We start from the raw sequence: 14,730 nt of genomic DNA, 5'->3' as shown, positions 1-14,730 counted from the left end.
GATGCTAATTCATCCATTAAGTTGTTCTCTCAATCAATGATCATTTGATTCAGTATTTTTTTCCCTTCTGTCTTTCCTGTCACTCTTTTTTTTAAACAAGCTTCTTTGAGAGCCATAATCAACTTCACCTTCAAAGTTGATGCTAAACAGAATTTTCCACGTCTGATGCTAGAAAACGAGTCACCCAGTTTTTCAGATTCTCTACGACTTGGAATTATGCCCATTTGCATCAACAAGACTCTGTGGGCTCAGGTAGGTACAATTATGACTTTATCCACACTGCCGGAAGAGAATAGTTGGGTCAGCTGGCCGGTAAGCACATGCGTGCTGGAGCTGAGCTAGGGCAACGGCTTGTGTGCCGGCAGATATGGCTCCGTGTGCCACCTGTGGCACCCATACCATAGGTTCGCCATCACTGCAATACGGCAACGGCAGTGATGCAGCCGGTAAACTTCCCCTCTTAGCAAGAACTCATATGTTTTCACAGAAATGCATATATATACTAAACCTGTGGATACGGAGGTGACGCTAGAAATTTATTTTGATTTCCACTTTGAGATCTAATCTGATTTCCAGTTTGGGGCTAATGGGAATGACGAGGATTTTGTTGCCCTGGGATGATTAAATGAAGACTTCTTGGTGCTTTCTAACTGATTACCTGGAGAGAGCATGAATTTATTTGTAGTGTTTTCAGCATGTTTACAGCATAATGCCTCCTCCTTCTGACTAGTAGGACTTGAGTGTGGTGTGATTGTGTAGCTTGATTGTTTTTAATGATAGTGGGTTTTTTAACTATTTTTTTTCCTTAACATCGGATTTATATTGTACTGTTATTGTTGTTGTGAGCCACCCTGAGTCCTTGGAGAGGGGCGGCATACAAATCTAATAAATTATTATTATTATTATTATTATTATTATTATTATTATTATTATTATTATTTTGTTATTGCTATTGTTATTATTGTTATTAATGTTGTTGTTGTTGTTGTTGTTGTTGTTGTTATTATTATGTCAATGCAACATAGCAAATGAGATCACTATGCTGGATTTCGTATTTCATCACCAGCTGGGTGCTTCCCAAGCACTTAGGACTGCGTGATGTATCGGTGAATTATGGTTGCCAATCCCAGTAAAGCGGCCTTTTGCAATTGACAGATGGAGATTTTGTCAATTCCGATGGTTTCCAAATGTCCGCTGAGATCCTTTGGCACTGTGCCCAGCGTGCCAAGTACCACTGGGACCACTTTCACTGGCTTATGCCAGAGTCGTTGCAGCTCAATTTTTAGATCTTTGTATTTCACTAATTTCTCTAGCTGCTTCTCCTCAATTCTGTTGTCTCCTGGGATTGCGATGTCAATGATCCATACTTTCTTTTTCTCCACAATCAGGATGTCTGGTGTGTTATGCTTCAGAATTTGGTCAGTCTGAAGTCGGAAGTCCCACAGTAGTTTTGCTTGCTCATTTTCGACCACTTTTTCGGACTTATGATCCCACCAGTTCTTTGCCACTGGTAGATGGTAGTTCTGGCACAAGTTCCAGTGGATCATCTGTGCCACAGCATCATGTCTATGCTTGTAGTCAGTCTGTGCAATCTTTTTGCAGCAGCAAAATTATTATTATTATTATTACTATTATTATTATTGTTGTTGTTGTTGTTATTATTATTGTTGTTGTTGTTGTTGCTGTTGTTATTATTATTATTTCAAAGTGTTTAGAGGTGAAGTAGATTGGCTTCAAATGGTTTGGTGAGAAATAGAACGGATGCCTTTGGAGTTCTTGCTGAGTGTAATTGTAAGAACTTTTATAACACCGAATGGAGAAATGTCTGATCTCTTTTTTAATTGGCCACAGGTCTGCCTCGATGACTCCTTCTCTCCAGTTGTGCTGCGGACAAAGTTCTCAGTTCGGGGGCTACCAGATAACACGAATCTGCAACCTGTCCTTCACCCCGAGACAAAAACCCTCATTGACCTTGAGGTATTTTTCTGTTGTCTGTCCTAGCACTTTCTTTACCTAGAACAGGTTTCCCCAAACTTTGGGCCATGACCCACTACTGGGTTCGTGGTCTAATTGCCACAGAGCCACGTGACTGGACAGCCGGTGTGCACAGCTCTATGTGTGTTCACAGCCCCACTTGTGTGAGTGTTGTCACAGGGAACTTGAGGCCCCATTTGTGTGAGTTTCGGCACTGGCACTTGTGACCCTTTATGCACCACAAAAGTTGTGGGTGCTCCTATATGCGCCCATGCGCTTGCCCCTCCCACAACACCAACCCCTCTTTCTCTCCCCCACCTCCTGCTTCAAGCCACCAACCGGAAAGTTTGGCGAACTCTGATTTAGAACTAACATCTCCTCTGTCATGAGCAAGACCTCAGCATTTCTGGCTTTGTGTCAATCTGTTCCATCTGCCACCAAGAGCTGGGGAAGAGCAGTGGTTAGAATGCAGTATTGTAGGTTAATTCTGCCGACTGCCAGGAGTTCGATTCTCACCAGTTCAAGGCTGACTTTCCATCTTTTGAAGGTCGATAAAATGAGAACCCGGATTGTTGGGGGCAGTGTGCTGACTCTGTAGACAACTTAGAGAGGGGTATAAAGCCCTGGGGAGTGATATATAAGTGATATACAGTGGTACCTCTACTTATGAACTTAATTCATTCCGTGACCATTTATTTATTTATTTATTATTTATTATTTAGATTTGTATGCCGCCCCTCTCCGAAGACTCGGGGCGGCTCACAACAAGATAGAACAAATCATAAATAATCCAAATAACTTTAAAAAATTTAAAGATTTAAAAGAACCCCATATGCTAACAGACACACACACAAGCATACCATGTATAAATTGAACATGCCCGGGGGAGGTGTTTCAATTGCGCCATGCCTGACGGCAAAGGTGGGTTTTAAGGAGTTTATGGAAGGTAGGAAGAGTAGGGGCAGTTCTAATCTCTGGGGGGAGTTGGTTCCAGAGAGCCGGTGCCACCACAGAGAAGGCTCTTCCCCTGGGGCCCGCCAACTGACATTGTTTAGTTGACGGGACCCGGAGAAGGCCCACTCTGTGGGACCTAATCGGTCGCTGGGATTCGTGCGGCAGGAGACGGTCTCGGAGATATTCTGGTCCAGTGCCATGAAGGGCTTTAAAGGTCATAACCAACACTTTGAATTGTGACCGGAAATTGATCGGCAGCCAATGAAGACTGCGGAGTGATGGTGAAACATGGGCATACCTAGGTAAGCCCATGACTGCTCTCGCAGCTGCATTCTGCATGATGTGAAGTTTCCAAACCCTTTTCAAAGAGAGCATTACAGTAGTCGAACCTCGAGGTGATGAGGGCATGAGTGACTGTGAGCAATGAGTCCCGGTCCAGATAGGGCCGCAACTGGTGCACCAGGCGAACCTGGGCAAACGCCCCCCTCGCCACAGCTGAACCATGTTCTTAAGTAGAAAAGTTTGTAAGAAGAAGCAATTTTTCCCATAGGAATCAATGTAAAAGCAAATAATGTGTGCGATTGGGGAAACCAAAGGGCAGGTAGAGGCCCTTTTTCCTCCCAGGAGATTCCTAGAGAGGCCCCACAGAGGCTTCTCACCATCTTTTCCAGCCCTGTTTCCTCCCAGGAAATTCCTAGAAAGGCCCCACGGAGGCTTCTCCCTGTCTTTTCCGGTTACAGTTTCAGAGGCTCGGGTTTGTACGTGGAAAATGGTTCTTGACAAGAGGCAAAAAAAATCTTGAACACTCGGTTCTTATCTAGAAAAGTTCACAAGTAGAGGCATTCTTAGGTAGAGGTACCACTGTATGTGCTTATTTTTGCTTATTTCACACACTTTTCACTTCCTGAAACAAACTTGCAGTCACATTTGTAAGCAAACCTATTCACAAGAGGGTTCTTTGCATCTCCTACAAAAGCTAAGTTTGCTATAAACACAAAGCTTTGGTACAGATCGTCCTCAACTTACGACCACAGTTGACCCCCAAATTTCAGTTGCTGTTTCTCTCATATTTTGTCAGGTTCCCTTCCAGAAAAACTGTGGTCAGGATGGAATTTGTGTGCCTGATCTTTCAGTATCTTTTAACTTCTCGGGGTAAGTGACACGTGTGTCCATAGTCTTTAATACGGCAAACTCGGAGCATCCCAGGAAAATATGTGAAATGATGGAAGAGCCAGGAGAAACACCTCAACCATCCACTAGGAAGTGCTGCCTTTAGTAGGACGCTGGGCACAAGCTGAGGGTTAAACCCAAGATTTATGATCAAATCCTATATAAAATACAGAGCCTGTGAAAGTTGTTTCTTCCACAATCCGTTTTATATAGCCGGTCCAAGTTGCATCGCTTGGATTGTGTCCTGTATCCATTTCTATCAGTCCTTTAGTGCTGGAGATGGGCAGTTTAGTAATTTGCAATAAATTTGGACCACCAGCCCCCTTTTTAAATTTCTTTTGTGTGATGCTAACATTGACCATTAGATTAGAAGGTGTTGTATTAATTTCCTTGTAATTCCTGTATTAGATTTTGGTACCAATTTCTTTCTTTCTTTCTTTCTTTCTTTCTTTCTTTCTTTCTTTCTTCTTTCTTTCTTTCTTTCTATCTATCTATCTATCTATCTATCTATCTATCTATCTATCTATCTATCTATCTATTTATTAGATTTGTATGCCGCCCCTTTCCGTAGACTCGGGGCGGCTCATAACATAATAAAACAATTCATAACAAATCTAATAATTTACAATTTAAAATTTAAAGTAGTTAAGAAAACCCCATTTTTAAGCAGACATACCTACAAACATACCATACATAAATTATATAGATTGTATGCTAAAGCAATTTTTCTAATACAAAATACTTCTATGAGATACGGTATGTTGAATCATTAATCCTAGAAAGAATTAGTTTACTTTTGATATATGCTTTCTGAAATTATTCTATCTAGATGTAGGGGAGATAAAAGAGATAAAATGTCACCAAGAGTCCTTGGCATTGAGAAAATATTTTCCTTTGTTCTATTACAGATCTAAAGGACTGAAGCTGAGCCCAAATTTCATACTGAACTTAACAGTGAAACTAGAAAATCTCGGAGAATTGGCATATGAGCCGGCCATTTTTTTTAACTACTCTTCTGTTTTATCCTTCCAGGGAGCTTCAGTTCTTCAAGTGAGTTTGATGGGATTTTCGGGGTTATAGTGGGGAGGAAAAGAATATGGGGGTGGGAATTAAGATGGAGATGCTGGACTTTTGCAATTCAGAATTCAGGTGTCACCATCAGGGTATGACCTTGCTGAGTTGGCTGATCTAGAAAAAGATAAGCTACTATACACTCTATAGAGAAGACCAGCTAGCAGGAGAAATATTGCAACTGCTGTATATTAAGAAGGAGCAAATCCAATACTTACCAATACTGATGATGTTACCTAGTTGGGTAATGAAATGTCTGCAAACAAACAACCAAGCTCAGAGACCACCAATTAATAATAATAATAATAATAATAATAATAATAATAATAATTTATTAGATTTGTATGCCGCCCCTCTCCGAAGACCTGGCTCACAACAATAATAACAAGTGACAAATCCAATATTTAAAAAACATCTAAAAACCCGTCACTAAAACCATACAACACAGTCATGCCATACATAAACTATATAAACCTGAGGATAACGAAATTTCCCCATGCCTAGCAACATAGGTGGGTCTTCAGTAACTTATGAAAGGCAAGGAGGGTGGGGGGCGATTCTAATCTCCGAGGGGAGTTGATTCCAGAGAGCCGGGGCCGCCACAGAGAAGACTCTTGCCCTAGGGCCCGCCAGACGACATTGTTTAGTTGACGGGATGCGGAGAAGGCCCACTCTGTGGGACCTTATCAGTCGCTGGGATTCATGCGGCAGAAGATGGTTCCGAAGGTATTCTGGTCTGATGCCATGTAGGGCTTTATAGGTCATTATCAACACTTTGAATTGTGATGGGAAACTGATCGGCAGCCAATGCAAGCCTCAGAGTGTTGATGAAATGTGAGAAGCGCTGTTGCCCGTCTGTCACCTTCCGAAACAGCCAGGGGGCATCTCGACATTCTCCCGAACACCGAACCCGGAAGTTCGGCAGAGGTTTGGGTTCGGCGTTCGGGTTCAGGAGAATGCCAAGAAGCGCCGCCGCCCAGCTGTCATCTTCGCAGAAGAGCCGCAGAGCTGTCGGCCGGTCGGGAGGCTCAAACGGAGGTGAGGAATCCCAATAGGGAATTCCAGGGGCGGAGCTTTGACGTCACGAAGACGTCCTTCCTGGAGTCCACATTTTGGCCGGCCAGGAAGGACATCTCCATGACATCAAAGCTCCGCCCCTGGAATTCTCTATTGCTGAATGTCCGAGTTTGGCGTTCACAGCAGTGGGTTCGTAAGGCGAAAGAAGTTCATAAGAAAAGGCAAAAAAATTCCGAACCCTGCGTTCGTATCTCGAAAAGTTCGTATGATGAAGGGTTCGTATCACGAGGTACTACTGTATTAATTTTCCCCTTAAATATCGGGGAAAAAGAAAGATCAACCGAAAGAAAATTTCTTTGTCTACCAGCAGACAAATAATGAGAATTGGATTAGCTAGATTTAATGAGCTGGTAGAGTATTAACAGAATAACAGAGTTGGAAGGGACCTTGGAGGTCTTCTAGTTCAAACCCTTGCTCAGGCAGGAAGTTCTATACCATTTCAAACAAGTGGTCGCCCAGTGTCTTCTTAATAACATCCAATGTTGGAGCACCTATAACCTCTGGAGGGAAGCTGTTACACAAGTTAATTATTCTCACTGTCAAGGGATTTCTCCTTAGTTCTAGGTTGCTTCTCCCCTTGTTTAGTTTCCACCCATTGATTCTTGTCCTGCCCTCAAATGCTTTGGAGAATAGCTTGATTCCCTCTTCTTTGTGGCAGCCCATGAGATGTTGGAACCCCACCTTAGTCCTTTTTCTCATTAAACTAGACATACCCAATTCCTACAACTGTGCTTCGTATATTTTAGTTCCATAGTTTGGAACTATTCCTGAAAGCCTTTACTTGCATTCCCATTAAATGTACATTTAATGGCAAAAGTTTAACTGGGAATATGTATCTATTGAAGTTCTGTGTGCCTGGGTAGCTTGCAAAAGACAGATAGCCTGGTTCTCTTGTACAGTGTTCCCTCGCTTTTCGCGGGGGATGCGTTCCGAGACCGCCCGCGAAAGTTGAATTTCCGCGAAGTAGAGATGCGGAAGTAAATACACTATTTTTGGCTATGAACAGTATTACAAGCCTTCCCGTAACACTTTAAACCCCTAAATTGCAATTTTCCATTCCCTTAGCAACCATTCAGATTATTACTCAACATGTTTATTTATTAAAGTATATTTAAAAAAAATATTTATTAAAGGCAGACAAAAGTTTGGCAATGACATATGACGTCATCAGGTGGGAAAAACCACGGTATAGGGAAAAAACCCGCAAAGTATTTTTTAATTAATATTTTTGAAAAACCGTGGTATAGACTTTCCGCGAAGTTTGAAGCCGCGAAAATTGAGGGAATACTGTATATCGCTTTCCTTTATATTCCCCGGGCATGATCTGATATTTTTTTTAAAAAACATTCTCTCTCTGTTTCAAGTCGAACTGGCCCCTGTTCCCAGCTTGTCAGATGCACGCATATCCAGGAAATGCCTACGTACGCTACAGCTCCTGCCATTTCAGGCCTCCCGCTCTCAGGGCTGGCACTTGGGTAAGATATGGGAAGTCAAGTCAAACACAGAAGCAAAGGAGGGCTGTGAGAACGAAAGTGTGTGAAAACAAAATGGGAAAACTAAAAAGTTCCTGTGTGCACGATGCCAGTATAAGCCTTGTGTCCCAGTTCTGCACAATTACAATTGCAGGGAAAGAGAAAGAATTCAGCATTCTCTTGTTTTGCAAGGAAAACTTTTCTACTCCACACATTGATAAATGCAATTGTGATGGGAATGCAACTTTAAAAGCCAGCAGAAGAAAAGTGGAAAAGGCATTGAGAGACAGGGCACAGATTATAGTGTTCATTTATTTATTAAATGTATATACCACCCTGTCACAGTCTAAAGTGGCATACACATGAATTAATTAATGAATTTTTGGATGCTGGTTCCCATGGACTCCAAAACTTTCACCATGCTGAATCAGGCCAAAGCGCATCGAGTCCAGCATTAGTGGCCCACCAATTGTACATGGGGATCATTTCCATTTATTACTGGCAGGGAACAAGGAATGGAACTTTCTTTCTTTCTTTCTTTCTTTCTTTCTTTCTTTCTTTCTTTCTTTCTTTCTTTCTTTTTCCTTCCTTCCTTCCTTCCTTCCTTCCTTCCTTTCTTTCTTTCTTATTTAATTAATTACTAAATGGAAATTATCCCCATGTACAATTGGTGGGCTACTGTGTGACACAGAATGCTGGACTCGGTGCGCTTTGGCCTGATTCAGCATGGTTCTTCTTTTGTTCTTATGTTCTTATGAAACAGAATCAGTTCCATAACTAAAAGAGAAACAGGCAAATACATAACATTTCTACAAACTAGGGTCTCTGAGTTTCTACCACAACCAATAAGATAGGTTGGTGAAAGTTTTGGAGTCCATGGGAACCAGCATCCAAAATTCAGGTAGTGCTCAAATTACAGTTTATTTAGTGACTGTTCAAAGTTACAACGGCACCAAAAGAAAGTGACTTATGACCATAGAAACATAGAAACATAGAAGACTGACGGCAGAAAAAGACCTCATGGTCCATCTAGTCTGCCCTTATACTATTTCCTGTATTTTATCTTACAATGGATATATGTTTATCCCAGGCATGTTTAAATTCAGATACTGTGGATTTACCAACCACGTCTGCTGGAAGTTTGTTCCAAGGATCTACTACTCTTTCAGTAAAATAATATTTTCTCATGTTGCCTTTGATCTTTCTCCCCAACTAACTTCAGATTGTGTCCCCTTGTTCTTGTGTTCACTTTCCTATTAAAAACACTTCTCTCCTGGACCTTATTTAACCCTTTAACATATTTAAATGTTTCGATCATGTCCCCCCTTTTCCTTCTGTCCTCCAGACTATACAGATTGAGTTCATTAAGTATTTCCTGATACGTTTTATGCTTAAGACCTTCCACCATTCTTGTAACCATTTGTTACATGTATGACCATTGCAATATCTGCATGATCAAGTGTTCATAATTCAGATGCTTGGCAACCAGCTCCTATTTATGATGGTTGCAATATCCTGGATCAAGCGATCCCCTTCCTACAAGCAAAGTCAATGGACTTGTTTGATCAAAGAAAAGAAAAATACTTTTGTTTCTACTTAGAAACCGATTGTGGACTTTGTGCTTGAGGTGGGAAAAAATGAAACTTTGATTTTGGATTTTACTGATTAGATAGATTGGTTGTTATGGAAATGGCTAGTTTATACTACCATGGAAGAGTTAAAAGTTGTGGTTTGATGTTACTGTCTTATTCTATTGCACCAGTCCAGAAGTCAACACCTCTTTGTTTTTCTTTTTTCCCTTCTGTTCTACACTTCCCCCTTCCCCTATCCCCTACCATTTGCTTTTATATTTTTACATTTTATATTATAAACTAATGAAAAAATGTAAAATTGGACAAGGAAAGCTAATGGAGAAAACAGAGTCATTGAACAATCATATTACCTTACTAACTTAACAACTGGAGAGATTTATTTAACAACTGTGACAAGAAAGGTCATAAAATAGGGCAAAACCCACTTAATGAATGTCTCAGTTAGCAACAGGAATTTGGGGCTCAATTATGGTCATAAGTCAAGGTCTACCTGTATTTGGGATGCTGCAGCTGGTGAGGAGAAGGGAGCTGTTTTAGCTAAAGAAAATGGCTGACAATTTACCTGAAGAAAATGGCTGACAAAAAAGAAAATGGGGTTGAACAGTAAAGCCAGCGTGCTAATGGGCTGTGCCATCTCTTATGTTCTTTTTTGAAGGCCTTTCTTCGGGTTTCCTTCCGCTCCTCCAAAGGTGATACCTGGCCAGACAAGTTCGTTTACTTCACCATCCGTGCACACAGGTAAGGAACCCGAGATAGTGTTTGCCCCCCATCCCCTTGCAAGTTTCTGATTGGCTTCTCCTAACTGCGTTCTCCCTTTTTGGTCTCTTCCAGTTTGAATGAGAGCAATGTGCAGGAAAACAATGAGGCTACCGGACGGCTGCCTGTTTTGCAACCCGTCAACATCATAGTGAAAGAGTAATTCTGTCTGCTATTTTTGTGGTTTCCTTCCCCGAGAGCCAATTTACCAGGAATGACCCTGGTTTCTAGCTAAAATGTTGAAAAAGGAGCTGGGAAACAGGGATTCGAATCCATTCTCAGCCACATTCTCTTGTCTTTGGCCTAGTTCAGTGCTTCTCAAATAGTGGGGTGGGCCCCCTTGGGGGGGCATGGAGCGATGCCAGGAGGGCGAGTAACCCCAGGGAACGTGCTTTTTTTGGCTGCAGGGAGTAGGGTTTTTTTTTGCACCAAACAATAGCACACAGCAAAGAGCAGGAGATATGAAGTGCAGATAACAAACCCTTAAGGGACACCATGGAAAAATATTTAACAGAGATGAAAAGAAAGGAGGAGAGAGACAGAGATAATGAGACATATGTAAGTCACCGGAAAGCTAAGACGAAGAAATATGACGAAGCGCATGTAGCGCTTGCCTTCACTGTGACTACAGTGGGAGACGAGGAAAGACCGGTATGTTTACTGTGTCTAAAAATGTTGGCAGCGGACAGCATGAAGCCAAAAAAATTAAGGTGTCACTTAAACACATTATACCCCTATCACGATGATAGGTCACTTGAGTTTTTTCAGCGAAAATGTGCCAAATATTGCAAACAATGGTCCCAGCAGGGAGTTGTGTTTATATGTGAAATATTTACTTCTTCCTGGGGGTGCATAATAGAAAATAATTGAGAAGCACTGCCCTAGTTCCACTTTCCCAGCCCAAGAACCAGGGTAGTGTGAGAGTGAAGGTCAGTATGGTACGGTACAGGCACTCTGGTAGTGGCCTGTCAATGATGTAATTTTGGCACCACAGCTCCGGTGCTGTCTGTGCGTACCGCCATATTTTTTGGGGTAATTTTTAGTGATTTTTTTTGCTTTGTTAGCATGCACAGAAGTAAAATCATCCCTCTGAGCATGCGCAGAAGTAAAATCGTCTCTGAGCATGCGCAGAAGTGAAATCGCTGTTCCAATGATCAACCACTCTGACTCTCAGGAGCTGAGCTAGGGCAAGGGCTCGCGTGCCAGCAGATATGGCTCTGCATGCCACCTATGGCACTTGTGCCATAGGTTCACCATCACTGCTATAGATTAAAGATTTGGGATTGTAGTGATTGACTGCTAGCCGGTGTTCACGAATCCTGGTTTTAACTGACGTGGTTGTTTGTCCCACGGGGAATGAACCTTCACCCTCATCCTACACCTGAACTACAGATATTCACCACTATTGCAAATCAGTTTAGTCCTGGATTAACAGCAGGGACTTCCATATTATAACAACCTGCTGTGACTTGGGCCCAGTTGTGTTCTCACAGCTCAGCCTGCTTGTTGCTGAAGGAAGAAGTAAGACTCTGCCCCTTTCGTGATCCAAATGGAGGCTTCTCTTTTCCTTTCTAGGCTCCAGTCCACTTCATATCTCAACTTCTCCACTCAGGAACCAGGGAAGAAAACACTTACACATAGCTATGAGGTAATGGATTGGTCTTTCCCCCCCCTGTTGGTTTAACAATGTTGTGAGCCGCTCTGAGTCTCCGGAGAGGGGCAGCATACAAATCTTATTATTATTATTATTATTATTATTATTATTATTATTATTATTATTAATAATAATTTGTCCAAATTGATTCCATCCATCTGCTCTGGTCTTCTCAAGCAGGCCTGCTAAGAGTCTACCTTGCTCAGGGGCGAAAGGCTACCAGTTTGGCCTGGTCCAGGTATACTGGTAGTGACAGCCGCTGGTGAATTGGAGAATTGGTAGCGGTGGCAGCACAAGGCCCAGCCCACCTGCCCGGATGCTGCCATTTTCTTGTTTTTAACCCTCTGTGTATACACAAAGCCTTCTGCGCATGCACAGAGGGTGAAAAAGTGTACGCTTCCGAACCATTAGGGAAGGTAAGTAGATTTCACCACTGACCCTGCTAGTGAAGTTTGAAAGACTGTGATGAAATAGGGGGGGGGGCTTCTTTGTGGTGGCCCCATATTCCAAACATACTGTGTCCTCACATTCCTGAAGAGTGTTAAAAACTCCTGTTTTAGTGCATTTAGCTCCATTTGATTGTAGGCATTCATCTGTATAGGTTGAGGAAGCCTTTGATTTATGACCATTTGTTAGTGACCACTGAAGTTAGGAATTCCTGTAATAAAATGATCTGGGATATCTTATTGTGCTGAGTTATCTGACTGGGAAAAGTTGAGCTTGTACCAGAACAAACAGTCTTTCTGGGGCAGTGGAGAAATCTACTTACCTTCCTTACCAGTTTGGAAGTCCGTGCAGCATCGTTATATACACTTTTTTACCCTCTGGGCATTCACGGAAGTCTTAGCGCATGTGCAGTGGGTTAAAAACAAGGAAATGGCAACTTTCGGGCAGGTTGGCGAAGCCTCACTCTACTGTTGCTACCAGTAGGATTTCACCACTCTCTGGGGTCTTTTTGAGAGGTCTTTTTTTTTTGGGGGGGGGGGAGGTGTGATAATTTCTCTCTCTCTGAAAAAAAATGATTAAAAAAACTGCTGAATTTTTATGGTTATGACCTTGGCATAGGACCAGACTACCTCCGAGACTGCCTTCTGCCGCACGAATCTCTCAAGCATATTGAAATCTATCAGGACAAATGCACGGCATGTTCTGAGGACTTTTTGATCTCTTGACACGTTTATTCTGCCAACATCTTCTTCTCTACCTGATTCCATTTCTTCCAAATGTATTCAATTTCCCTTTTCTTGTTCCGGCAGGTGAAGAATTTGGACTCGAACGCCACTGCTCTCAATGTAACATTTGAGCTTCCTTTGAATACAAAACATGGATTCTTTTGGAATATAATGCCATCCTACAGTGATGTGGTAAGAAGACTATTGGTTGATTGTTTTTTTGTTTGTTTAATCAGTCAGTCAGTCAAGTATGTATTCTAGTTTCAGCTGTGGTTGAAAGTTGAGGCCTATCTGTATTTTATAAACCTGTAGCAAATTTATTCCACGCATGTCTGTTTTTTGTGTGATTAAAACTACACTTGAATAAGAGTCGTGTCATCCAGTTTGGGAAATAGGAAGCTCAGTTGGGACGGAACAACTGATATGGAGGTGCAGATTCAATAATTCCTCTGTAGAAGTAGATCAGCAGCTCCTTGGACAGTTTGAGCTTCCTGAGTTGACGCAGAAACAACAATCTTTGTTGTGCTTTTTCGATGATGTTTTTGATGTTAGGTGACCATTTTAGGTCTTGAGATATGATAGAACCTAGAAATTTGAAGGTCTCTACTGTTGATGCTGTGTTGTCTAGTATTGTAAGAGAAGGTAGAGAGAGAGAGGGGTTTTCCTAAAGTCTATCACCATTTCTACAGTTTTCAGTGTGTTCCACCTTTCATCGTTGTCTCAAATGGGACCTATCACTATTGTATCATCTGCAAACATCAGTAGTTTAACAGATGCATCGTTTGAGATGCAGTCATTGGTGTATAGAGAGAAGGGAAGTGTTGGGAGTACATAGCCTTGGGGGACCCCTGTGCCCCAAGGTATGTGATGTGATTTTGCCGAGCTTCACTTCTGCTTCCTGTCTGTTAGGAAGCTTGTGATGTACTTACAAGTGTGTTCAGGTACCGCTAGCTGATTTAGTTTAGTTAAAATAATGTCTGGTATGCATGCAAGAAAGAAAGAAAGACTAATCATAGAACTATTTATTGTTTTTCCACATAAGATTAACCATGAAATGGCCATTAACTTGTTCACATTAATTAATTTATTTATTAGATTTGTATGCCGCCCCTCTCCGTAGACTCTGGGCGGCTAACAACCGCAAAAAGACAATATGAACAAATCTAATACTAAAAGTAATGTAAATCCCCCCCCCCCCCCAGTTTAAGAAACCAATCATACATACAGACATACCATACATAAATTTTATAATTTTATATATAGGGGGAAGGGAATATCTCAATTCCCCCATGTCTGATGACAGAGGTGGGTTTTAAGGAGCTTACGAAAGGCAAGGAAGGTGGGGGCAACTCTGATCTCTGGGGGGAGTTGGTTCCAGAGGGTCGGGGCCGCCACAGAGAAGGCTCTTCCCCTGGGTCCCGCCAAACGACATTGTTTAGTCGTTTTGTGATACTCCTGTTTCTTTCATAACATCACTTGGTACATTTTCTTGTTAAGTTCCACTCATGCGAAATTGCTTTTCTTTTTCCCCCCCTAGGAAAATAACTTCTGCACATCATTGCTTACTCTCAGAACAGGAATCAACAAGAAGAATGCCACAAAACGCCTCACGGTAAGAATTTGGTATAGGTAGTCCTTGACTTACGCCCACAATTGAAAGCATAATTTCCATTACAAACCAAGATGGTTTTTAAGCAAGTCCAATTCTGTGACCATTTTTTGACATGGTTGTTAAGGGCATCACTGCAGTTGTTAAGTCCTTATGTGAATCCAGCTTCCCTCATTGAGTTTCTTTGTTGTGAACCAGCTGGATAGGTTACAAATGGAGACCAAGTGAA

General features: G+C 41.9%; 1 protein-coding gene across 1 annotated transcript in view; it reads left to right on the top strand.

Annotated features, from left to right (window-relative positions):
* The window catches only part of LOC139154815 (integrin alpha-X-like), a 63,285-nt gene that overhangs the window by 38,610 nt on the left and 9,945 nt on the right, over nucleotides 1–14,730 (top strand). The window contains exons 17-26 of the mRNA XM_070729815.1: nucleotides 101–252; nucleotides 1,852–1,977; nucleotides 4,007–4,080; nucleotides 5,007–5,148; nucleotides 7,611–7,721; nucleotides 9,966–10,048; nucleotides 10,142–10,225; nucleotides 11,642–11,714; nucleotides 12,977–13,084; nucleotides 14,430–14,504. Coding sequence (XP_070585916.1) covers nucleotides 101–252; nucleotides 1,852–1,977; nucleotides 4,007–4,080; nucleotides 5,007–5,148; nucleotides 7,611–7,721; nucleotides 9,966–10,048; nucleotides 10,142–10,225; nucleotides 11,642–11,714; nucleotides 12,977–13,084; nucleotides 14,430–14,504 — 1,028 coding nt within the window. The remainder of the gene's footprint in view (nucleotides 1–100; nucleotides 253–1,851; nucleotides 1,978–4,006; nucleotides 4,081–5,006; nucleotides 5,149–7,610; nucleotides 7,722–9,965; nucleotides 10,049–10,141; nucleotides 10,226–11,641; nucleotides 11,715–12,976; nucleotides 13,085–14,429; nucleotides 14,505–14,730) is intronic.

The sequence above is a fragment of the Erythrolamprus reginae genome, chromosome Z, assembly GCF_031021105.1.
Source record: "Erythrolamprus reginae isolate rEryReg1 chromosome Z, rEryReg1.hap1, whole genome shotgun sequence".
NCBI lineage: Eukaryota > Metazoa > Chordata > Lepidosauria > Squamata > Dipsadidae > Erythrolamprus > Erythrolamprus reginae.
Note: the sequence above shows the minus strand (reverse complement) of the source record. Positions and strands in the feature narration are given on the sequence as shown.